Source organism: Protopterus annectens, chromosome 2.part0, assembly GCF_019279795.1.
Source record: "Protopterus annectens isolate FY-2018-M chromosome 2.part0, PAN1.0, whole genome shotgun sequence".
Lineage (NCBI taxonomy): Eukaryota > Metazoa > Chordata > Ceratodontiformes > Protopteridae > Protopterus > Protopterus annectens.
In genome coordinates, this window is record NC_056728.1 from 1,820,214,900 (window position 1) to 1,820,242,107 (window position 27,208).

Here is a 27,208-nt window from a genome sequence, read left to right on the forward strand (position 1 = left end):
GGTAACTTGTGATGATTGCCCTTGGCTAAGTTCAGTAAAAGAGAGAACCAATGCTGTCTGGGCCAAAAGGGAGTCACCAGCAAGATTTTAGGAGCATCCTATTTTATCGTGCACAGGACTTTTGGAATGAGATGGAAGGTATAAAGAAAGATCCCATTCTATGATAAAGGTAGGGCACCCACCTACCAGGCCAGAGGACATGAAGTCCTTGCACAAAATTGAGAAAGCTGCCTGTTCAGAGGGGAGGCAAAGAGATCTACTTGAGGAAAAGCCTTGCCCTTGTATTCTGTTTCCTACAGGCTGTTGAGAGGCAACCTATGTCTGGCCTACAAAGCATCCTCCAATCTAGCATTAATGGTCCTGTTGCACCTCCATTTCCTACCATAGCGCAGTTGCCTTCAGTATCTGTATCAGAGAACTCTGGTCTGTTTTTAAGGCTTCATGAGGCCTTTGCTCAAAACTCAGGAAAACTTATGCTGGAAAAAGGAAGTATTTGAAATTAGGACACCTTCCCCATGACGGCATTAATCCTAAATTATTCCTTCAAGTTATGCAAGTCTCTTTTGGCCATGCTAGTAAACTTCACCTGTCTTCTCATACCAATTTTCTCATTGGCATTCTGAACGCAGCCTTTGAGTTTTGAAGCCAGAAATGTGCACCTATCGGGCATCCCATTTTTATTTATTTTATTTTGTAGTTTTTCAGGGTGTGAGTGCAGATGCACAGATCCCTTTTAACCAGAAGGACAAGTGTGGATGGAGTCTTTGTATAGACAGTTTTAATGTAGCCAGTTAACCAGCATGTTTTTGAGAAATGGGTAGAAACCAGAGTACATGGAGTAGTGTGCTCACACACACACGTTACTACCTTTACATATGTCCAAAATGAGGCTTGGGGTGTAGCCAACCATATGAAACCACAGCAGATATGGCCAGGATTTTATTGTCATAACTTGAAAAAAATAACTGAATTTAAGCTGGGGGTCTTGGGAGCCACTATGTTCTCTAAAGCAATGGAATGGGGTTCTAGATGCTCCGTGGTATAGTTCAGGGATTTTTTTTTTAATTTTCTGGTCCAGTGATAGCCTGAATTAAAGTCACGATTAAGGAAATTACTCCCTGGAAGAAATAAGTTATGTGCAAGGCTTGATGTTCAAAGCTGACATAGCACTTTCCAATAAACTGAGCAAGCAAGCACTAGTGATCCATATCTATAGGCAATAAAGTGCCAAGAAAGATAAAATAAGAGGTATTGTAGTGGCCAGGAATGTAGCCTTAAACAGAACAAGTTAGCACATGTTTGTGCCATCTATAAACCTACCCAGTACCACTAAGTTAACAAGTACCTACCAAATGCAAGTTAACCCACCAACAAATGATAAACTAAATATATAAAAAAAAAATACGTGTGTATGTATGTATATTACAGAATGCAGTTCAAAGAGGTGTCTAAAATACCTAGCTAGCATTATAACTGATTACACGTAGAAGTGAGTAACCACCATTCCAGCCCTCTAACTTTAAAGAAGAAATAGTATACTTTTTACCAGAAAAGAGGAGGATTATTAAATCTTGGGTTAATAATGCATATAGCGGTATTACACTCAGGGACCTAAATCTTAACCAACTGATAAATAAAATACAGTGGAAGGAGAGGTTTATAACTTCTGGAGTATACTTCTCCTGCATGTTTAGAAGTGCAGCTCACTAACATAACCTGATGACTGTGATTTCACACACATTCTGTGGGATTGATTGGCATGGCCCTGCTGAGAAAGGAGATGCAGACTGCAGGGGGGTACTGGCAAGGTGTTCATGGTTGATAGACTCAGTAGCCTTGAAATACCTGTGAAACACACACACACACACACACACACACACACACACACACACACACACACACACACACTACTCAAGACACCCAAGCACACTGACTGATATATTTGTAACACGAGCAAGGTGAGATACTGACCAGTCATTGCTTTAGTCCAGTTTAACACTACAACACTGAAAATGCAAAGCACTATAGAACATTCTGTGTAGATTGGAAAGCTGTTTGGAATGCAGATCTTATAGTTACCTCTACCACCACAAAAAAGAAGAAAACAATTGACACTTCTCATTTGTGAAAAATAGTGCTTACAATGTCTACCTTTTTAAGAAAAAAACAGTCCATAACAAAATAAAAGCAACTGTTTATTGCTTTCTGCACTGTCAGCATGCAGCAATTCCCTCACACCAGTTAAATCTAATAGTAGAAAAGCTGAAATTCTATTTTTAAAAGTTATGTAATAACACTAACCACCAAGCTCTCAGTACTGAAACAGTTGCATATTTGATGTTAAGTCAGCCAGGATCATGCATTACCTTTGCCATACTAGCACTTAGAAGCTCCACTCAGTCATGATGCCAGTATAGGTAAGGACAGCACAGCACACCAGTGCTGTTAGGATGCTACTTCTTCACTGCTCTTTCTTGGTGTCAGAAGAACAACCAGTGAAGCTCTGAAGTCTAAATGATCCTCCCTCAGCAAGGATACTTTCCTATTTCTCCTTGAAGAACTTCATAGTAGAAACAACAATCCTTTTATTTGAATACTATTTTAGAACTGCTGTCATACTGTAATAATGGCATACACTGTCTTTTTCCTAACACTAGTTGGGTACCACCCCCACTGAGGTTATAGGCAATCACTAGTGAGCATTTTAAGACTGGGGACCTAGTAGAAAGCACTTGGCATGCCATAGCTGGCTGTAACTACAAATCCAGCCAGAATTTGAAAGGCGGCTGGGGGAGCAAAGAACCATAAAAATAACCTATGGCTATTTAGCTGTTTCAGTGTAGAAACAGTACTATGGTCAAGCAAGCCAGGACACTTCCTTTCCTACTTAGTTAATGAGGTTAACAGAATACTGTGTGTGAAAGTATGACTGTCTCATTCAAACCATGTCAGGTGATAACTGTAATGCACTACCCACACACAGCACATTTACACATGTATACATTTACACAAGGGAGAATGTGCAGACGCCACATAGATGTTGATTTGATGTTAAGAACTGAACTTGACCTGGACTTGTGAGGCAGAAATCTGTTGTGCTCTGTGTCCTCCATATAATTTGTCATTTTAGACAAATTTAACTTAAAACTATGAGCTAACAGGTATAGAAAACTTGAAATTTCTGTCCTGGAAGTCTTTCTGGTTGCACTTACTTCCACTAGGTGCACATCTGAACTTTATACAGTGTCAGTTAATTCTCCTTCTATCATCTTCCTTGAAGACAGAGTTTCTTTGTGTATGACCCTCTCTTCCCTGGCCAGTACTAAATATCTTATTTATTTTTTATCCTTTGTTGACCGGGTTAGTCCCAGTGGGGCTTGTAGCATCTTTTCAGGGGAGACTTGAGGCTGTATTTATACTGTTAGGGAAATTTGACCTGGTCATCGGGGAACTTCCCCTACTCTCTTCGATAGGTGCTGTGAGATCTTTCCCATCCACCTGAGCTACCACCAACTCAGGCAGATGGGTCCTCACTGTAATGTCTCATTTGAAGGACGTCACACTCAGGAATGCAGCACCTTCCTTTGCTGCACTGTTGTGTCTGCTATCAGTCTGGTGCAGGAATAGAATCCACAGCCTTCTACAACAAAGGTGAGTGTGCTACCTGTTGTACCACTGACACTGCATTAACCAATCTATGAATGTGCCATTCTCTTTTCCTGTGGCATTCCACTTGAGAAGTGTGTTCTGCATTGTATGGAAGGCCACTGGTTCCTAGGGTTCTGTGGATCCAGAATGACTTATGCCATGAAATATTATCAGGTCATTTCCTTTTCTAAACTAAGGAAAGGCATGGTCTGTTTTATTTGAACAAAGTCCATGTATGTAGTATTCTCTGTATGTGTTATAATGTTTTTAATTAAACTATGTTTTAGATGCTAAATTGTTTTTTTAAGGCACAGATGAGTCAAGTTTTGGTTGGGGATCCACAGAGCAGTACGTAGTTAGTACTTTGGAGCTGTTTATGATGCACAAGATTCTCGAGCAATGCATAGTCCTTTCTTTAGATGAAATAACTTGTGAATAGTCCAAGATTCTTAAGTAGTGCATAGTACTCTGTTTAGATGGACTGTGTATGGTGTCTAAGATGCTTGAGCAGTGCATAGTGTTCTGTTTAAAACATGGCTGGTGCGTGAGGTTCTTTATTTCTAACAGACGTAGAAGTTTTATACCCAAAGCTAATGAAATGCATGCATGTTGAACTTTTACAGTGACTAGTATCATTTAAACATTTAAAATGTGATCGATGAGTGCAAATGATATTGTCATTTTTGGTGTTTCTGGAATGATTTGTGCTCCTATTATGTTGAAATAATGTTCTGAAATACTTCATGAAGTGGAAAGATGAACATTGTTTTGAGCTTGTTCAGGTCTTTTTTTTTTTCAGATAATATTTGAGTTCACTTTAAATATCTGAAGGGTAATTGTTGATAGTGAGTGCTCTATTTTTTTGTTGAACAGGGTCTGAGCATCATCTCAATGCTGACAGCAGAAATTATCCCCATAATGGAGCTCCTGTCATCGATGAAAACACATAGTGTTCCAGAAGAAATTGATGTAAGTCAGGTCACTTTTGCCTGTTTAATGCTTGGATGTCAGATGTTTAAGGGTGTTTCATTTGCTTAGCCTACCGGTTCAGCTCCTTAAATAACTATGAAGACTAGATTTGGGGAAAATACCAGATTTTATTATACATCCTGGTGCCTAATTCACAGTATTGCCAAGGGGTAAAGCAGAATGAATAAAGTATAACTATCCGTTACGAACCAGATACATCAGTTAAAAATAAGCAAGCAATAAAAACACAGCGGTGGAAAAATTCCAGTTTATATAAACTTAACTTGTAGCTTATTTAGTGAAGAAAAAAACTCCTATGTTAAATCTACATTTAATCTCAGGGTAACACTGTATTGTGCTTCAGTATCTGCAGTGCTTCCTTTCCTGTAATAAAAAAAAATCTTCATTCTGTTAATTATTTAAGATAGTAGCTTTAATAAAGCCAGATGTTAAAAAGACACTTATTGAGGCTTCTGCTTTGTATGTAAATATATGGAACAAACTGATCAATAGTAAAAAAAAAAAATATATATATATATATATATATATATATATATATATATATATATATATGGTATTAATTCATTATTTTCTTGTTGTACAGCAGTTGAAGCTTGTATTAAAATGTGGCTGTCAGAAGTTTTATAGTGAAGTAAAGAGAAATAGTGGCATTCGGAACAGGTCATGGTAAGGGTATAGAAAATGAAAATGGGATTAGACCTTTTAGAATACCATGGGCCTAACTAACCCCATAGGGGTTATGACCTGCTTCCACGCAAGTGTTTTTTTTAAACCCTAGACATTTTGAAGTAATTTGTTATAGCCATACACTATTGCTGCCTTTTCTCTAACTAAAGATAACTCTCTTGTCCATCTGCAGATGTATTTTACACAAAGCCATGTAGTATGTTCTCGTGGGGGGATCTCTACACCTGACATCTGTACGCAGCACAACTGACTTATTCACATCATGTTGTTTTAATATTTTGGTGCTTCTGTAACAACTTTTTTGAGCATTTAAAAAACATGGCATTTTCATAACTCCATTGCGAGGCTACATGTTGCTCTGGCATCTTCCTTAAAGGCTTAGATTTGATATTGGGAGTTACGCTCCTTTCCATTATCTGTAATCAGAAGTACCCAGTGCCTTTCTCCAAATCTCTTCAGCCATGAGGTAAAGTTGTTTCTGTTGCATGAAATTGTGAATTTTAATGTGGTCAAATACTGCCTTTCTTTGACTTTTTTTCCACCTTGCACAGGTAAAGTCATTCCTTTTTTATGTTTGGCTGACTTATTTGAGGTATGAATATACTATCTATTTCTACCTGTCTGTTTCTTATCGTTTGTTGACAGGGTTAGTATTACTAGACTATTGGCCTCTCTTCATTGGGAACCCAAGGTGATATTTCTGCTTCTTAATGTAATTTCTTTAAATATTCTAAATATTATTTATTACATTTAGAGAAATTATTAGCTTTCAAGAGGTTCTGCTCCTATGATTGGATGGGTAGACAAAAATTTACATCAGGAATACTCATGTACAGCCCTGTGTGGTTTAGTATGTGAGCACTATTAAATGCTTCAAAAGAAAGTCTAGAATGTTTAGGTGGTCTTCTTATAGGTGTATATGGCTAGGCATCTTATTGTCCTGGTGATCACCAACCTAGTATTGTTCTTGTGCCCCATCCCCGCAAAGAGTTGGCATAATTTTGGTCTGTTGTAATACTACCTGTTAATGAGTTTTTTAAGCATTATGTAGGCTTTATAGTGTATTAATGCTATACTAGTGTTTCCTTTGTGTTGTTTGATAGTGTTGAGGTTTCTCTGGATCAGCAACCACTTACAGTACTGAAGACTCAGAAGAAGAGGTGGGTGGATAAATGTAGAGTCTCATTTATTTTTAGAAAGTGTCCAGAATGTGAAAATTCAAGCAATTTTTAGTGCTTATCCTGGAGCAGAAGGTTTTTTTGAGCAAACATTTTTCAGAAAAGTGCACAGTCTCTCCCTCTAAACATTCTGTTGTTAAAGAAAAAAATCATCTGGAACCAGGGAAGCCAAGGGCTACCCTTAGGTCTTCTACATTAGGTCTTTTCCCAAGAGAAAAGTATCCTCAGACAAAAAGTTCATATTTCTTTTAAGAATTCTTAGCAGAGTCTGCTAATGCTAAAGATGCTTGTGGTGTCAAAGTTTTCTCTCCTTCTCAGTTTGTACATGTTGTGGTTCCAGTTCAAAAGACCCCCTTTGCAGTGACATTGTTGGTTCTGTGGCTGTGGAACCAGAACTCCAAACATTCTGACCCACCACTTCTGTGTCTTGAGGTACTGTAGGTGGTTGGTGGTTTAGCTAGACTATAAGTAGAAGTATCATGCCTTTTTTTTCTTTCAGGTGCAGCACTTTTGATCTTGGGTGACCACTGCAGCTAACATCGGGGGCTGCAGTGCCCCTCCTTTATTGGACTTTTCTGATTCTTTTCTGAGTTCCATTTCCATTCCAGCCATTGCCTGATCTACTAACTTTGGCATCTACAGTGATGGCGTATTTGGAGTTTATGTCTTTGACATCTACAGTCTTGATATCAAGCAAGCCATTGATATCAACAGCATTGACCATGACATCCTGAGGTTCACTATCATGGGGTTGACCTGTCTGATACCAAGATTAAGTATTCCATTCCTGAACTTGCCTTTCAGTGCTTGACATCAGGACCCCCAAAGGAGATGTTGATAGTAGCCCTCTTTGTCTCCTGTAGAGTAGCAGACCTGCTGACCTTGATTCTGGACCCAGTGCTTTTCATCTTGAGATCAGGAATGATATCTATTGCTATGGGTTTCTTGACGATGGTGATCCCTGGCTCAGTACTGGGAACGTGGCATATCCTGGTGCTTATATATAATGTTGGCCTTCCTCTGTGAATCTATTCCTGAGTCAGTCCAGGTCTTTGTTCCCTTGGGATAATCTTTACTTTACCTGCCTTCCCTCTTCTTCTGAACCATAACAGGAGGAAATTCCCTGGATGCCACATGTCCAGCACACAGCTGTTTCTTCCCTGAAGCCCCCCCTCCCAGATTAGAAGTAAGGCTAAGTATAAAAAGAAATGCATGGACTCTTGAGTCTTCCCACCCCTAACATGGGCAGAAAGCAACAGGGAGATTGCTTTCATGACACTCCCTGATGACCCAGAATTTGGGGAAATTCTAGAGCTCATCAGGATCAAGTCTAAATGGTTGGAGGGCACCCACTTAGAATCCCAGCACATCCCTGAGAAGGCCTTTTGGTTTATTAGGTCTTCATATTGGATGGTTCTGCCCAAATTAGCCAAGTTGATGGCTGATGATCGCTAGAAGAACCCAGGTGTGGTGGATTCCATCCTTAAAGGTCCTGACAGGATTCTCCACCCACATCCCAAGGACTATTTCAGCTGGTCATGGAGTCCAGTGGTAAACTCTGTGGTTTCAGCTGCATTCACAGTCCCCAGAGCCTCAGTCCAAGACTGCCTAAAAGGTTGTCATACTCCTTGTTCAGACTTGGCAGGTGGGTACTCTCATCTCCCACTTCCACTCTGAGGGCACTGAACTACCTTGTTTGTATAGAGAGATTCCATATAGACTTGGTAGATAAGGTGGGCATGATTGTGGTTGAGTTTTAAATACTAGGGACTGAAGGTATGTTTAATTGTTGACTTTCATTTCTAGTTTTACCCAGTCCATCCATCTTGCCTGTAGTGTGGTGGATGGTATTTTGCTAGGGTGGTAGGTCCCATTCTTGCTGTTCGCCATCACATTTGACCCATTCTCAAAGAGGTTGTGAAGAACTGTAAAGCCTAATTTATGAATGCCCCCTCTGAAGAGTATTTGCTCTGAGTCTATGAAAGCTAGATTGGGGAAACAAAAAGACTAAAGACAGCACTTTCGCTGAGATTTAAGTTCCAGGCTTTTTTTACATTTTTTTTTTTTTTTTGAAAGACTGCAGCCTGATTGTTTTGCTAAAAGCACGACAATTTTAGAAATTAATGCAACCTCTAGGACATTTGCAAGAACCTAAAAAACAAATTGGGTCACATGCTCATCCAGGAGGACAATTTTTGAATCACTATGGGCATGTCCAACTGCTGTACTCTGGAGGTAGCAGGGGTCAACTTTCTCTCCATATGGTGGAATTGGAGGCTATCACACACAATACAGATGGAAAAGAGACATTCAGAGGCATTCTTATCCAGAGGTTGTTCCATTCCACTTTTTTCACTTTTTTCCCCTTTCCTAGTCCACAGACCCTTTTGCTATCAAATGTCTCATCCCATCAGAAGGCTGTGGCTAAACTTCATGTACAAGACCTGTTACTAAGAGAGCCATTCTGGAAGTCCCACCACACAAGAAGGTTCATGGCTTTTACTCAAGGTTCTTTTTAGTGTCCTATAAGAATCAGGACCTCAGGCTCATTCTCAGTTTGAGTGTCTTCAGTTGACGTATTGTGAAGACTCACTTTCACATGGTTACTTTACAGTCCATGCCTGTCCCAAATGGACTGAATGTATTGTCTGGACCTCCAGGATGCATACCTGCATAACATATTTACAAAGGGGTCCAAGAGGGTCCTTCACTACTGCATAGGAGCCAGTCTTTTTCATATAAGGACATTGTCCTTCCAAGTCATCACAACTCCTAGGATGTTTATCAGGTATGTCTACAGTTGTAGCACCTTTCCGACTAAAAGATTCTAGAGTCTTCCCTTGCAGCCCAAACCATGCAGAGTCTGTTTCCGGAGATAAACTCCCTCAGTATGTTGTACTCCTAGGCATAATGGTAAACTTTATGAAATCACAGATGATGTCCACCCACTGTCTACTATTCATATGCTGCTATCTGGACACCCTGATCTGCCATGCCTGTCTTCCCACAGGACAAATTGTTCATATTCAGTTTACTCTTCAGAGCAGAGCATAATCGGCGACAATACTGTCCCAGGCTCTGTTTTTGACATTGAGTGCTGGGCCTGATGGCTTCCACAATTTTAATGGCTCCTCAGATGATCTTGAGGACCCTTTAGAGGGCTTTAAAAGACTTTGCAAAAAATGCAAAGACCATATTTGCTGTTGGACTTTTGATCACAGCCTATCTCTGCTCCCCAGAATGTTTGTGATCATGTACTCCTCTGCACTGATTTGGAGGAAGACATTGTTTAGCAGGCAGTCCAAAGTGTTTGGTTGCTCCAGAAGGCCTCTGCACATCAATATTCTGATGAGGGCCTACTGTCTCACATTGCAGGTGTTCTAGGACCGCACACACACACCTTCTGTTGTGATTTCCATCCACTCCAACAATGTGGCAGTGGTTTGGTACATAAACAACCAAGGAGGAACCCACTCCTGTTCCCTTTGTTGGGAGGTCATGACAGTTTGGCATTGCACTCTTGCTTCCACATGCTTTTTCATTTTTCCCCATTTGCCATGTCAGGTCAGTCCTGTTATGGACAGACTCTGCATTTTCTGATGACACACTAGTAGTCTCTCACTACATCAACAGTGTGAACCTTGTTTAATTGTTGCATGGCACCTTGGTCTAAACCTTTCATATCCCTCTCCAACTATAAATGCAACAATTACTTTTCCCTCACTCCTGTCTTGGAGAATTCCCTAGGAATGCTTTGGATCAGAATTGGTCCAGTGGACTAAGTTGCACCTTTCTCCTATTTCCCCCACCCCAGAGTTTCTAGAGAAAGCTAGAGCTTACAAAACCAGTGTCATTCAGTTTACTCTTTGTGACACTTATGTCTGATTCTTCTGCTTTGACCTCACCTCATGGACAGGCCCCTACTTCTGAGAACCCTGCAAGCGACTCCTGTCCTACCCATCTGTCCAACCTCACCCCAACCTTTATTTCCTGATGTTATCTGTATGGTTTGAGTAGTTCCAATTATGGCCTGAGACCCTGTATACCCACCTCAGCTAGTCCGTATTCTTAATTTTGACAAGAAAAATGTCTCTCCTAAATGGGCTTGTTTGCCCAAATGGAGTTCAGCCAGAACATAGACCCTTTTACTGCTCCTTAAGCCGCTCTTAGTGTCTTTCCCATATTTTAATGCAGGACTGTGCCTAGTCAGAGCTCATCTAGCAGCTATTCTCAATATCTGTCAGTCTACAAACTTCTGTTTGGCCTCTATCAAAATCTGTACAGTGCTCATTGGGGGTACATTTCTTTTACTTCCTCTACTAAAATGTCCTGCTCCCCCATGAGATTTATACATTGTACTAGAAAACAATGACATTGTTTTTCAGTTGATCTACCTTTACTTGGAAAACTTTATTCTTGGTGGGTATACTTTGATAAGAAGGGTTTTGGAGTCACAAGCCTTGAGCACTCAAGACACCTTATTACACATTTCATAACGTTCTGTGATAGCCTTATGAACTAATCCTTCCTTTGTGCCAACAGTTGCATTAATCTACTGCCTTTTAATATTTTTACTAGTTAATGTAATGGGGGATGAATGTTTGGTACATTGGATGGATATTTCTAGGTATCTTTGATTTTTTTTTTTCTGGCAAAACCAAACTACTAAGGAAGGATCCCCAACTATTTGTCTCCTTTTCTTCTTAGCTTTCATAGTGCAATGTTTTCTGCTACCAAACAATGATAAAGTGAAGCCTCAGACCATTTTGAGCATTTTACAAGGACTATAGTTACCTTGCAAGTTTTTTTTTTTTTGTGTTACATATTTGTGCATGACTTTTATGTAGCTGTTTCATGGGCATCCCTTAATACCTTAGCTAGGTATTTTAAGTTGGATCTTAGTTCCAGAATAGCCTTCAGAGCTGCTGTCATCCAGGGATTTTGTCATGAGCCATCCAAGAGTATCAGTATAGGACTATGTCGTACAAGTGACCAAGGTGAAACTTTCAGTGTCTGATAACAAAAGTTATGTACTTATAGTAATATATCTGTGTTATCAGTTTTCAGTTTCTTCACCAAACCCATCTTCTAAGTCCCTGGCTACATATCTACTAGATGCTGTCTCCTTCATCAAACCCATCTTCCTGCTCCAATCCACTTGACGCTGTGCTTTTATAGTCAGTTTGTGTTTTGTTTTATTTTTCTTTTTTCCTTTTACCAGTTCTCAGTTGCTGTTACTAGTGGGATTCTGAGATCTGGAGAAGGAAGAATTAGGGGATTAGGATTATGGGTAATGATCAGCTTCAGTAGCCTGTAGATGTTATTATGGGCCTGAGTGACTTGCGCATCTGTTGATCGTACTTCTGCAGGTGATGGAGTTGAAACTGACAACCCTGATCTACCATTATAGCAAGTATATAACTTTCATTTACCATGGACGCACAAGGTACACATTTTGCAAGATACTGCTTAATTCCTAGAAGTCTCTGTAATGCTTGCATTTTTCTGGATTTGGCATTTGTACAACTACTGTTACATTTTCTGTATCTGATTTTAGTATTGTTCTGTTGTGAGAATGACTCCTGCATTTCATTTTTTTTATTTTTATTTTACATTTCCTCTTATTGATACAGTGGATATAAAAGTGTACACACCCCTGTTAAAATGCCAGCTTTTTGTGATATAAAAAAATGAGACCACCATAAATAATTTCAAAAGTTTTCCCACCTTTAATGTGACCTGTAACCTGTACAATTCAATTGAAAAACAAATCTGTTATGGGAAAAAAATATAAAAAATAAAAAAGAAGTACAATAAGCTGATTGCATAAGTGTGCACACCCTTAAGCTAATACTTTGTTGAAGCACCTTTTGATTTAATTACAGCATTCAATCTTCTTGGGTACACACCTGCCATCAATTAAAGAGAGACTGATTAACCCCAAATAAAGTTCAGCTGTCCTAGTAGGATTTTCCTGACATTTACTTGGTTGTCTGCTACAGCAAAAGCCTTTGTTCCCAGAGCTTACAAAGCATCAAAGGGATCTCATTATTGAAAGGTATCAGTCAGGAGAAGGATACAAAAAAATTCCACAGCATTGGATATACCATGGAACACACTGAAGACAGTCATCAAAAAGTGGTGAAAATATGGGACAACAGTGACGTTGCAAAGAACTGGATGTCCCTCCAAAATTGATGAAAAGACGAGATGAAAACTGGTCAGGGAGGCTGCCAAGAGACCTACAGCAACACTGATGGAGCTGCTGTTGTGTACTACATGTGACAGCAATCTCCTGTATTCTCCAAATATCTGGACTATGGGGTAGGGTTGCAAGACGGAAGCCTTTTCTTACACAGAAAAACATCCAGGCCCAGCTAAAATTTGCAAAATAATGCAAAGTCTCCCAAACACATGTGGGAAAATGTGTTTATGGTCTGATGAGACCATGGTTGAACCTTTTGACCACGATTCCAAAAGGTATGTGTGGTGCAAAAACAACACTTCGAATCACCAAAAGAACACCATCCTCACGGCGAAGCATGGTGGTGGCATTATCATGGTTTGGGGTTGCTTTTCTTCAGCTGGAACTTGGGCTTTATTCAAGGTGGAGGGAATTATGAACAGTTCCAAATACAAGTCACTTTTGGCACAAAATCTTCAGATGTCTGCTAGAAAGCTGAAGATGAAGAGGCATTTCACCTTTCAATATGACAATGACCCCAAGCATACATCCAAATCAACAAAAGAATGGCTTCACCAGAAGAAAATTAAAGTTTTGGAATGGCCCAGCCAGAGCCCAGATGTAAATCCAATAGAAAATATGTGGAGTGACCTGAAGAGGGCTGTGCATAAGAGATGCCCTCTCAATCTGACAGATTTGTAGTGCTTTTGCAAGGAAGAGTGGACAAAAATTGCCAAGTCGAGATGTGCCATGCTAATAGACTCCTACCCTAGAAGACTGAATATTGTAATTAAATCAAAAGGTGCTTCAACAAAGTATTAGTGTGCACACTTATGCAACCAGCTTATTGTACGTTTTTAATTTTTTTATATTTTCCCCTAACAGATTTGTTTTTCAATTGAATTGTATGGTTATAAGTCGCATTAAAAGTGGGAAAAGTTTTGAAATTATTTATTGTGGTCTCATTTTTTTATATCGCAAAAACCTGGCATTTTAACAGGGGTGTGTAAACTTTTTTATATCCACTGTATATTTAGCAGCTATACAAGTCTCAGATTGTTCTTTTGTGAATGACCCCACATTAGCAGATCAACTTCTTAACCCTGCTCTGTTTCCAAAACTTTCCTCTAATATTTCAGTTACTTGTACCACAATTCTTTGTGACACCACTGGTCCTGGCAAGTTCCGTATATTGGTTTGAGTCTTTTTCCGTAATGGCATATTAAATGTACACAATTTGGAGCTGCTTTCTTTATGTCCTTATATGACAGAATTCCTAATTTGCATCTATCTGGTGCTGAAAAGAACTTAGCATTTGACATTACTGAGACCACTTATTCAGTTGTAATCATTTTATTATTGTCTGGTGAATCAGCATGTATGAGAAACTTGCCTTGCTTTACAACAGTATTCATGTATGTTGCACATTCTCTTGGTTCTAATCATAGATACTAAGCTTTCCATTTATTTCAGTTCCTGTTTTGCTGTATTGAAACCTACTGGTACTTTCCTTGGAGCACATATTTCCCAGGGAAGATTTTCTAAGCCTGTAAATAAATTGACATAGCCATAAAGGATATCATTCCTATGGCTCTCTACAGTATTTACATTGTCTCTGCAACTATGTGACTATTTCACATGCATATGAGTTTGCATTTTGTTTTCACATTGTGAATGTGTTTTAGCATTCCTAGTGTCTTGTAAAACCAGATGACCCAAAGGATCCTGTATTTCTAATTATTTACAGTCATGGCTTAGCTGCTTTTCATCCAGTACTCTAATAAATGCCCTAACTATGATGTACATGTTTTGATTTATCTGCTTTTTATCACCCCACACTTCAAAAGTAATGGTAGTGATACATCCCTCTGCATACATTCATGGCTTTTGATATGGTCAGTTCTGTTTTTCCTTAATAGTCTGCCCAATACTTGATCTTTTTTATACTATAAGCTTCTTTGTCTCTTGTTAATGAGTCATGCAGATCACAAAGTTCACAACCTGTAGCTTAATTCTTTAGTTGGGTAATGTAATCTCTGTAGCAGTGTGTGCCCTTGTAAGAACACTTGGTAAATAAATGTGTGGCACTCTGGTGTTACTATTGAGTAAAACCCCCATTTCTTTCTCCTTCATCTCCAGAAATATTCTGCCTTAAAGCACCTCTTCTCTTGCTTTGCCTTTTGCTTCATCGCATTTCTTCTTCTGATCATCCTTTTTCCCCTTGTTTGAGTCTTGATACCACACCTGCCAAACATGTCTTTAGTTCCCAGCTTTAACGTAACACCACTAATAAGCTTATCAAAAGAAATTCTAGCCATAACAAACTAGGAACAGATGGTCTGTATCCCAAGTTCTTTTAAAGACTGCAACATCTTAGTGTGTGCTCTCGTATACATATTTTTAATATTGTTGTGCAAGGGAAGGATTACTAACAAAAAAAGAACTGGACCTGATCTTGTAAGAGAGCTGTCGCTGTGTGTAGCTCAGTCTTTAATCTTAACTGAGAAATGAATGTGTGCTGGTTTAAGACAAATGATGCAAAGAATTGTATGGAAATGCATTGTTCCAGTAACTGAGACATATGAGAGGTCATGTACTAATTATACCTGTAAATGCATTGTGACTGCATATGCTGCATTTAATAAATTTTGTGCTAGAAAATTACATTTTTTCAGATGTATGTATAAAAGGAAAAAAAAAAGTGTCTTTAGAAGAATGTGCATGTTGAACAGAAACATGACTATATGTCAGTTGGTGAGGGTGGCTACAGTGAAGTCTGAAAATGCATCGGAGACCCTGAGACCAGAAAGCAAGTTTAGACCTTGGGGAAGAAATTCTGAAAAATGGTTCAAATTCATCATTTTGCTTAGTGACTTAGTCATAGTTGCATTGTGTACTGTTTTGTGTGAATATACTTTTACAAAAGTCACTAAGAAGAGAGATGTGCACACTACTAATGTATTGAAGGTACCAAGTAAAGCCATTGAGTCAGAAGCTACTGACGTGAATGTAGAAAGTACAAGCTCCTTTTTTAAACCACAGCATTTAAAAAGTTAATATCCTAACATTATGGGTTTATTTGGCTTGTGAGATGGAGGAAAAGGTGAAGAAAATGTAGACTGTAAAAAAAAATCAGTTGTACACGTGGACTGCAACAGTGATACAGCCTCATGAATACTATGCAGAGCATTAGCAGTGACACCCTTTCTAAAGATGTTCATTTGTTAGGAGAATATCACATAAGGTTCATAGGCTGGTACTAGGCTATCGGCCCTAGGACCTATGCAAGCCTAGCCATAACAATTCCCTGGATATTTCTTCCAACAATATTTACTTCTCTGGACCCCTGTCTAGCAGGGGGACTGACATGATCCCTGGGGTGAATTTCTGATCTCCCATCCAATCATATAGGTTCATAGGATGGTACTAGGTATATTAGTACTTGTCCCTGGATTCAAACCCCGGTCTGTGTGTGGAACAATGAACAACATGCATATAATTTAGCAAACTGAGTGACTGAGCCACTGCTTTGTGCTAAATGTAATGTCTATTCCTCACCCTCTTTCTCATAGATTCATAGATTAATACTAGGCTTACTGCCCTCATGTCCCATTTTAAGCCTAGCCAATTACCCCATGTGAGATTCAAACTCTGCACATTGTGCTTCTAAGGTAAGCACCTTAACCAGTATACCAATCTCCCATCAAATGAAATTATAATGCTTGCCAGTGATAAGTTCTCCAGTGGATGGACAAATATTTCTTGGGAGAATAGTGCTTGATCTGGAGCAAATGGAAAATGTAGGCGTTAAGAAATAATTGGAACCAAGAGAATTGTTTAATAATATGGAATTGATGAATGATATGGTTCTGTTTTGATGCAAGGCAAGGTTTGCATATGTACTGATCTGAAAGATTTAAATAGTAAAACAGAACACTTGAAGTGGCCTCAGTAATGGCAAATGCTAAGTTTGTTTCAGTAGTAGTTGTAAATCAAAGTTTCTGGCAGGTAAAGAACCACTTGAATACACTTGACTTGGCGTTAGGAAACTCCAGATGTCTTTGGCTTTTGTTTACTGTGTCATCATCTACAGATTTATTCCAGAGATCTGCTGTACAGGTACTTGACTTGGAAAGTGTTATAAACATCACTGATGTGTGAGGTCAGATACAGAAGGAGCTCACAAGAAACTGATATGGTTTGTAAGTAGTTTAAGCTAGCATAATTTCAAGTAAAAAAAAAAAACAAATGTAAAATAAGAGTGACAAGACTGAAACAAATGGATTTTATTCTATTGTCAGAGAGGCTGACGCTTGCTATAGAAAAGTCAGAGCAGTTGCATAAAGGCCAAAGTTAGACAAGCAGGCATTACAAAGGTTTTGAGGAAAGAAGTAGCATTTTACAAAGTTTATACACATTATAGCTGAGGTAGTTATTCCGTTTTGGAAGCAGTAAGAGCAAAATGTAGCCTGGTAGTGGAGTTAGTATCCAAATAAAGAGTTTTGAAATGTTTGATATCTTGTTAAAAATATTCTCATCACAGCATTTGTATATACCCATAACTTAATCTCATATTAAGAGTAATATATAATTATCAACCATGGGATGGGTAAAGCCAGTCCATAACCAAATGCGATAGGTTATTTCGAGCATAAAATCATGGATTGATTAGTTTTGGGATGGCCCACAAAGACAGCTGGCCTAGTACTTGCCTATGAACCTATAAGACAATTGTGTTGTAAGGCCAATCAGAATGATATATAAAGCTGTGAGCTTAGAAGAGACGAGTTGAGTTTGGGTCAAGAACATCTGCAGATGCACAAAACAAAAATGCTCTGATCGAAAGGAAACCATTAACAATAGGCTTTCTATGTAAGAAGATCAATGAATATGTTTGAGGTAAAGAAGTTAATGTAGAAATAGACCATAAATGTTTGCAAAGCAAAAAGTTTTCATACAGGGCACTTCCAAGAGTGCATATGTTACTTCATTTGTAGATGTATGGAGTGAAAGTGAAACCGAGAAGCAAGGAACTGCATATAGCATATATGTTGAGCAGGACACATTTACTAGATGAGCATAAATTGTTAGAATAACTAGAGATTATTTGGGAATACCACAGTTACAGTAACGGAAGAGAAAGGTGTATTGACACTAAGTTTGAAAAGCAGTTGCTTCAAATCATTTCATTGAGAGAGTGACCTGAGCAAAAATCAACAGTAAGAAAAAAATTCAGATTTTTTTTTATTCCAAGGAAGAAGAAAAGTTGTGGCCAGGGCTTAAAGTTCAAAGCTAACAAAGTAATAGTCCCAATTAACTGTGAAGACAAATACTTGCAAGAATAAAATCACCAACTACAGTAATACTGAAGTACGAAGAAAGGTCAAGAGGCATAATTTAGTGGCCTGACTATTGACTTCTCTAGAGTAGGTATTGCAACTCAAATAGGACAAGTAGTACAAAATTTGTAAAAAAAAAAAAAAAAAAGACCAAACCAACCATTTAATAAGGAAAACAAAATGAAGTGAAAACAGCGCTTTCGTCTGCATTCAGATATACATAGACTTCATCAGAGTGATTTGTATCAGTCATTAATAATGTTAAATACTAAAGAACACTGAATCACAGCATAGACAGTACACATTACAGAGGAATGTCACGAACACTGGTTGGATGGGAATTGTAGTATAGCTGGTTATATGAATAAAATTCATTGCCCAAACCAATTAGTAACTTTAGTGAATGTATACTAAAAAACAAAATGAAATGAGTATATGTTGTCAGACAGCTGAATGCATTTTTCTAAAAATTAATAAATAACTTGAATTATTCAAATAAAAAAATGGGTGCTACTGTGATTAAACCACCGCAGCTCTTTTCTTTAATACACAAGCAGCGGAGATAGTGTCATTAATTCCCAGTGCTGATGAAGCATTTAGCCTTAATTGCCAGTATAATTCTTTGCACTCAATTAAATTGACATCATCTCCACTAAAACTATAATAAAAAATGTAAGCTTTTTAAAATTGTGGCAATCAACAGTATGCCTATATAGTACATTTGTTGTTTTCTTACATTTAATGTTGTAGACATGCTCCAGAATTCTTTCTTTCAGCCTTCTGATTGCTTTTTCCAAGGTAGATTGCGGTGCAAGAACTGCATGTGACAATGTAAACTGTAAGTGAGGTATTGCAGTCACACCTCCCAGGATAAGTGACACTTCTAGCAATATTCTCCACTGAAACGTAAGGACCCTCGTTAATAAACCTGAAAAATTTGCAGGTTCCACATTTGTGCATTGATCCATGTGTCCTCTTTTTAAAATATCCATACTACCTGGCACTTCCAAAAGGGATTTTATATTCCAACCCTTGGAAAAAACAATCACCAGGAGTAGCACCTCAGTTTTTTAACTTGACTAGGAAAAACTACACCCCAGAATAATCTAATAATTACAGCATAAAAAATGACATCAGTAAGGAATAGAAAAAATAGGGTTGGACCTGTCAAATTAGTTATGTTGGTGCCTTCAGTACAATCCACAATAGCATCTGAAGGGGCTGGCCTAATTTTTAAACTAGATAGAGGACTGTCAATATGATATTTAAGCACCTCAGTTTTTATACTATTGAGCAGCTGTAAAGGCTAGCCCCTTTCAATAAAGATTCCAATCAAATGTCTAATTTTGTTATCAAAATCAGATATTCTAGAGAGCCTAACCATCTGGCCCTTGATGAAAGGGGTGACAGCTGCCAAAATGTGAGTAAGCATTAGAGAATTCCTCTTTCCTGAAAATGTTGGAGGAATTACGCTTATTAGCAGGTTCCTTTTCTATTAAACTGTCCAAATAGCTAATCCTGTTAGCACCATGAGAAAAGGTGAACTTAAGAAAACATGTTGAAATATGCCAAAACTTTCCTGCCATTGTTCTAAAGTGCATTTCCAAAGGATAAGCACGTCCTCAAGAAACCTAAAATAACCATGGACTAATGAATGAAAATGGGGGGATGGTCACTATTTTTTTCTCTCATATGGCCAAGACTACGTTGGCATACAATGAGGCACATGCTGGACCCATGACAACACCAGACGTCTGTTAGTAATACCCCCCCTCATAGTAAATAAAATTATTATGTAACACCATTTCAAGAAGGGTAGTAACCACATGTACACCTTGAGTAGACAAATGTGTATATTCAGAAAGGAAGTCCAAAAGCATTCTATTCCGACATCATGGGGGATAACTGAGAAGAGGTCCACCATGCCTACAGTAATAAAGATGATATCATTGTATTGCAGTATGTCTAAAATTCACAAGAGGTGCCAGGAGTCCTTTAAAATGTATGCTTCAGATTCTAAAATAGATTTACATTTACAAACTACAAATTTCGCCAACATCTCTAGACCCCTTAGCTGACACATTGGGTCTTAACGGGGAGTCGACAATACATTGTTCATCAATGACCTGCACGTAGCAATCCCCCAAGCCACCTGTATACAATATGCAGATGACGCAACACTCATTTGCTCTGCTAACTCTATAACTGAACTTCATTCTCTAACCCAAAAAGTATTCAGTACAGTTGAGGCTTGGTTCTTGAAACGCTGTCTCCTTCTGAACGCCAAAAAGACCAAGCTCTTACTCTTTACACCCAACAGCAAGTCCCCCCCTATACATTTCTCAATCTTATCCAATAACGCCACTTTTATATCCCCTGACTCTACCACCAAACTGCTAGGAATCACAATTGACAATAACCTCACCTTTGATAACCATATTAATAACACCATTAAAACAGTAAATAGAAAAATGGGCTCCTTATATAGAATTAAATCCTTCTTAACTCCTACATCCAGAACTACAATTGCCCACTCCCATTTAATCTTGACTCTTCTTTATGCTTCACCCATATATATACTAACCTAAAAAAAAGTAATCTCGTCAAACTAGCTAACTCCTATAATAATATAGCCAGATTCACTACTGGGAACCCATTTAGAACTCACCATTGTCAGAACTTTCAGCAACTAGACTGGCTTGAACTAAAAAACATTTTGCTACTCTCCCAACTTACCATTGTTCATAAGATATTTTACCAACCAAGCAACGCCCCAATACTTTCCAACTTTATTACCCCCTATAGTAATCTCAACTCCTTATGCTCCTCGAGCAAATTTCTTGCTAGCATAAGCAAGTCTAATAACTTGGCTGGTGACTCCTTGTTCTCCAATACTGATGGAAAACACTGGAACCTTCTGCCACCTGATCTAACTTTACAACCCTCCCTGCTGCTCTTTAAGTAAAGGCTCAAGAATTTTTTATTTTTATTTTTTTATTTATTTAACATTTGTTGATCGGGAAAGTCCAACTAGGTTCCACAGATCCTGTTTTCAGCGGAGGCCCGGGGAGGAATGCTCCAGAAGCATGTCTTTAGAATGTGGGAGGAAACCGGAGTACCCGGAGGAAACCCACGCGACCGCAGGGAGAACATGCAAACTCTGCACAGAAGGCACCCCAGCCGAGAATTGAACCAGAGAACCTCTTGCTGTGAGGCGACAGCATTAACTGCTGCACCACTGCGCCGTCCAATGTCACAGGTCAAGAAACATCTCAGGACACACTGGTTATGCCCCTGTTGCAACCCGGACTAATTCTCTGCTTTCTCTACCGCAACTTCTTTACTGCCTCCTCTCATCAATCAGTACTGTTATACACCTCTCAAAGTAGTCACTATCACTAGATAATTAATTAACTTATGTCCTGAATGTAAATTTGAATGTTCTGTGTATTACCTTAGACTCTACTGTAAAGTCACTTACCCTATCCTGTTAGTTTAGAGATAACAAATGTTTTGTCATCTCATTAATACACTGTATTTAATTGTTTTAACATCCTTTTTTTTTTTTTTGTATAATACTGCATTTCATATTTGCGTGTCACTATTTTGCTGTGTTTACTATTGGAGCTTTTCTCCCCGGGCCTCCACTGAAAATGGAAATATATCCAGCTTGACCAGCCCGGTTAACAAATGTAAAATAAATAAATAAAATACATTTTTGGGATGCCAAATATTGATGCTTTCTTTGGCTTACTAACATTTAGCTATTCCCACTCTTTGTGGTTAGTCCCCCTGCCTAACCATATCTATTGAAGTAGAATCCAACCTAGCGTAAGCAATATAAATTTCATTAAGCAACACCCTGGTGTTTGTATCATCATTGGATAATAACAAAATTATTTTAGAATAATAATCAAAACTATTCATGACAACAACCTCACCTCCCTTGTTGAGTTTCATAACTCGCAAACTTTTGTCATGCATATAGGTTTGTGAACATTTTCACTTCTCGTAAGTTAAATTATCATAGAAGCGTCTCTTGTGACAAAATGTCTTCCTAAATTCTTGTTCACAGATATCAAAAACAGAAGCCCATGAATGGGGGGGGGGTATAAAAATACTTTTTCTTTTAGGTGGACCTGGTTCAACAGATTATCTGACTTTGTCAGAAAAAATATTTTAAGGGTAAGGCTTCTAACAAACAATTTCAGCTGAAGCAACAAATGAACTATATCTGATTAAAATTAGGAATAAAATTGAATCCCTTTTTAAAAACAGACACACACCCTGTGGAAATATTAGTGTCAGTCAGTTTTGTGTCTTTTGCATTTCACACCACAACAGCAGTCCAGAACCAATGTTAATTGATATGCTTCATGGTCACCATGGTAGTGAAGAACGTCTTCATCTGTGGAGCAGAGTGACCACAGATTTGTGCCTATCTAAAAGAAGACACACACACACAGAGTGAATGATAATACATATTGTTGGAAGTTTTCTGAAATAAACTTTCAAAACACAAGTACAAGTGTGATTATTGCATTGAAGTGTATATTATTGAGAGAGTACCTTTTGTTGTTGCAGTACAGATGTCAAGGATTCGGAATTTTTTTCCATGAGGTAATTCAAACTGACATCATCCAGGCATGGAACCTAAAATTCTGCGCCCTCCTCTCGGATGTTTGTTCTGTTTTATAAAAAGTCTTCCAGAATGCAGGGGTGTACACAAGTATTTTCATTTTGTGTTCAGTCTCTAGATTCTGTATACCTCCCAAGTTTAAAAGTTGTGCACATTCTCATCACTTATGGCAGCCCTTGTTAAGAAATGAGCATGTTCTGTGACTGTTTCCACCAGTAAAAGTTTAGTACACCAAATTCGAATTTCTAAGTAGACCAAGTACAGAAAACAGTGCCGCGTACTAAGAACATTTCATAGTAATTTAAAAATACTTGCTTCTGCTTCTGAGAATCTAAGTAGTAATGTCAGCCAAGAAGCAGCCTAGGTTTGAGGGTGAAGGAAGAAAGAGACACCAACTAAAGCTAACCTTGTGGAGGCAGATAGTAGGGCACAGGTGGATATGGATGTTAATTTAAGATAACAATGCATCAGGCAAGTGCATGGAGGAAGAAACTCCATATTATGGTGCACAATACTGTTACACAAACAAACCTACTTCATTGAGAATGATGGTCAGAAAAGCACACTAGTCCACAAAAACTTTAATTTTGACTGCAGCTAAAAACTGTTGTCAAAATTGGGGAAAATTAATTTGATCAGAAGGTTTCCTTAAAAACAGGAAATCAGAATCAAGAATACCTATCAGTGAACAAGAAAATTAAAGTCAACCCTGTGGACTTGGAAAAAATAAAATGGCATCACAACTAAGCAAAGAGTGAATGTTAAGAAAAAACAACCACCCAGTGGACATTTATACTTTTCAGATTTCTTTCATTTTAGATTTGGACTAGCCAGCTCTTGTGGCATAAATGCATAAAACTCTGACTCACAACCTAGGTGAATTCAGTTTGATTAGACGCTGTGCTGGTTGTCTAGAGCTGACATGGAGAGAATTGTGTTTACGAAGATCATCCAGTGACCCAGCTCCCTAAGGCAGGGTTGTCAATGCAAAGGATAGCCATAGAGTGTTTTTTTGTCCTCCAAGCTGTGGGTGTGTAGGAGTGTGCACTTACAAGGGGAGGCATTGTTGTTAAAATGGTGACCCTAGTCGGTCGTTCCCCTGTGTGGGTGATTGAATGTTCTCTTGTCCAACCAGGGGAGGCTTGATGATTGGCTGACATAAGAGCAGAAAGTGTGTGTGTGTAAACGTATACAAAAGTATGTGTTTATACTGAGATTGGGAAAATATAAAATTATGTGTTTATACTGAGACTGGGACATAGCGAAGCCCTTTATGTTGTCTGTAAAGTGGGTACATAGATTGTCAGGCATGTCAGCAGCTCAGAAACATATCAACGTTGTTTGCTCTTTTACAGCTTTCACAGCACCCCCTACACACACACACACACACACACACACACACACACACACACACACACACACACACACACACACACAAAGTAGAACACTGCTGTTATGGAGTGTCAAAATATAGAATATTAGTGCAGTGTGCAGAGGGAATAATTATTGATATGTTTCTGATTGTTGTCCAAAGATTTTAAATATTTGATCATTTTAGAAGCTATACAATACTTTTTTTCTCTAGCATGCTGTTTTTGCTTTGTTGCAGATTCAAGATACTGTGCTGAATGACGATGACATTGGTGATAGCTGTCCAGCAGAGTTTCTTCATAAGTAAGTAGGAAGACCAGAGAGGCAGTTGTACAGTGTTTGCTGGTATAGTATTGATATCCTTGGGTGACATCATGTCTGGAAAAAAACAATACAGTTCAGTCATTAATGCCAGGGGACTTATGTAGGCTACTTGAAAACAAGAGCAAATATTTTATTTGATTGTCTTTTTTTTGCTGTCATGCATAGAAACGTAACCTTTCCTTTGCCCAGGCCAAGCATTTTGATTTTAAACATAATGGAATTTCGGTTTACGTGGGACTAGATTTCACTGAATGGCCTTAAAACAAACATATCCTTTGAACAGAGGACTGATTCATGGTAAAATACGTTACCATCCTTCATTACCTGAAATGATTTCCCAACCAGAAAATCCTAATAAAATGAGTACAATCAGTAAAAAACAAAAGAAAAACCCAGCCAAACTAGATTTTTCCACTGTGTGATTCCTTAAAACCTGTTATGGACAAATTCAGACCAATAAAGCCAAACCCCACTAGCTGTGGACATGCATGTTTCAGCCTTCTTATGGCCTCATCAGCACATCATAAGTGGACTGTTTGGATAACGTTTGAAAACTCAACCTATGTTGTTTCCTGTTCATAACAGTCTTAAAAGGGAAAAAAGTCATGGGCATTCAGAACTGCCATATAGCTGAAACTCCTGATGTCCTTAAGGGGTCATTTGCAGATGTCCCATGTTGCCTCTAAGATGTTTTTAGGAATCATACACAGTGGAAAATCTAGTTTGGCTGGGTTTTTCTTTTAGTTTTTGCAACCAGAAAATCCTAGTAGAATACCCTCAGCATTTCCAAGAAACTTATAAAGGGGAAAACTGTCTCACAATCATTTGGTATTTACTCTATGCCTTTTATCATGAAACCTGGCAGGAAGTTGCCCTTATTTCATTGCATGATTCTGTTGTACCTCCCAGATTTTGATTTTAAGTGTGTATGGGATCTCAACTAGCACCTGCTGCTTCTCTTGTGTATCCATGTGAATAGATGTCTTTCTTTACCTATCCCATCTTGGTGTTGTTTTTTATGTGATCAGACTCCTGTGTTTTGTCAGTTTCTACCTTATTAATGGCCATGTTATCAAAGTACAGTTCTTGAACACCCTTATGTAGGTGACTGTGCATTTTGTTTTTGGCACAATGCATCTCATTGGAACCTGGCTGTTGTCTGTATTCTTATGGATACTTAAAGTTACCATCAACTCATTCATCTGAAATTTGCTTCACTGCCATAAATGTGTTCTGAAATAATCTGTAAAACCATAATATTCATATTTGTGATGACCCTCCTCTGGACCAGTACTCAAGGAGCTTCAATCCTCACCGCTGGCAATACTGGGGACGTTCAGTGAGAGGTTAACAGATACACACAATTTCCAGATGCAGCTGTTTGCATCAAGTTCAGTTTTCCTTAAGAGCACCCAGAGACCAGTTTCAGTCTGGGGCTGGATTCTCCCTCTTTCTCCAGATCCCAGTAAGACTCCCCACTGGCACATCTATAGAGTTGATATTTCAGCTGAGTGACCAAGCCAAGACCTTCAGCACCATCTCTGCCCAACCAGTGCTTCTTGTCCCTGCCCAAGTAGCTGACGCACACACTTTGAGGTTACATTTACACACACACCTTTATGTATATTTGACTAAGCCTAATTCACTAAAAAACTTAATTAAAAACAATGGTCAACTTAACAAATTTCATTACTGCTTAAAAAGCTCCACAGGACAACTGTAAAACTCTCACATATGCTTGTCTTAATTTCAAAATGGGTTTAATACTATTAATTTTATTAAGCCCTGGAGAGACATCAGATCTAAAAAAGGTTATCCATTTGTATTCTGCTCTTACTGTGGCATTTACCGTGACCCAACCCCCCCCCCCTTGCTTTTGCAAACTCTCTGCAGTATCCTAAATTTAAATGTATGTTCATTTCCACAATGTAAAATATGCTTACTAAGTGCATTTGTCTCAATCCCCCTTCTTATATCAGATAAGTGGGATGCAATTCTCTCCCTGAATTTACAGTTAGTTTTTCCAATGTAAAAACACAAACACTTTTCACAGTTAGCCAAGTAAACTAAATTTTCACTATTGCACGTCCCAAATGCCTTAAAAATAAAATTAACTTGTGTTATAGGATGGGACGTGCAATAGTGAAAAATTTAGTATTAAACCCATTTTGAAATTAAGACAAGCATATGTTAGAGTGTTACAGTTGTCCTGTGAAGCTTTTTAGGCAGTAATGAAATTTGTTAAGTTGACCATTGTTTTTAATGTGAATTAGCCTTAGTCAACTATATTAATTATGTAAATTGTATAATTATATAATGTGTTTATGAGCTATGTTATTGCTGTTCTATATTTATTCTGTGGTTTTAGTGTACTGATTTTCTTCTTGAAAAAGAGTTTCAGCTCAAGCTTGAAGTAATAAACCTTATTTTACATGGATGGTTGTGCTGTGCTTTTTTGTTACTGGTATTAATATCACTCAGTATGTTGGGTACCCTTGGAAGAGCTTTAAGTTAGCTGGCAGGAGTGACTGGTGGCAGTGGTAACTACCTTATAGTCTGGGAAGAAGGTGGCATAGCTAGTTAACATGTGCCAGCCTTTCCTAGGTGTGTGTGCATGTAAATCAAACCTCAGAGTGTGTGTGTCAGCTACTTGGGCAGTGACACAAAGCACTTGTTGGACCGAGAGGGTGCTGGAGGTCTTGGCTTGGTCACTCAGCTGAGATCTCAACTCTATAGCTGTGCTAGTGGGGAATCGTATTGGGGATCTGGAGAAAGAGGGAGAAACCAGTCCCACACTAACTTGTGGTCTCTGTGTGCTCTTAAGGGAAATTGCACTTGATGCAGAGAG

General features: G+C 38.5%; 1 protein-coding gene across 1 annotated transcript in view; it reads left to right on the forward strand.

Moving 5' to 3' along the window:
- C9orf72 (C9orf72-SMCR8 complex subunit) overlaps positions 1–27,208 on the forward strand; it is a 660,311-nt gene that overhangs the window by 23,543 nt on the left and 609,560 nt on the right. Inside the window, exons 2-3 of the mRNA XM_044061855.1 lie at positions 4,522–4,617; positions 24,275–24,339. Of these exons, the coding sequence (XP_043917790.1) occupies positions 4,522–4,617; positions 24,275–24,339 (161 nt within the window). The remainder of the gene's footprint in view (positions 1–4,521; positions 4,618–24,274; positions 24,340–27,208) is intronic.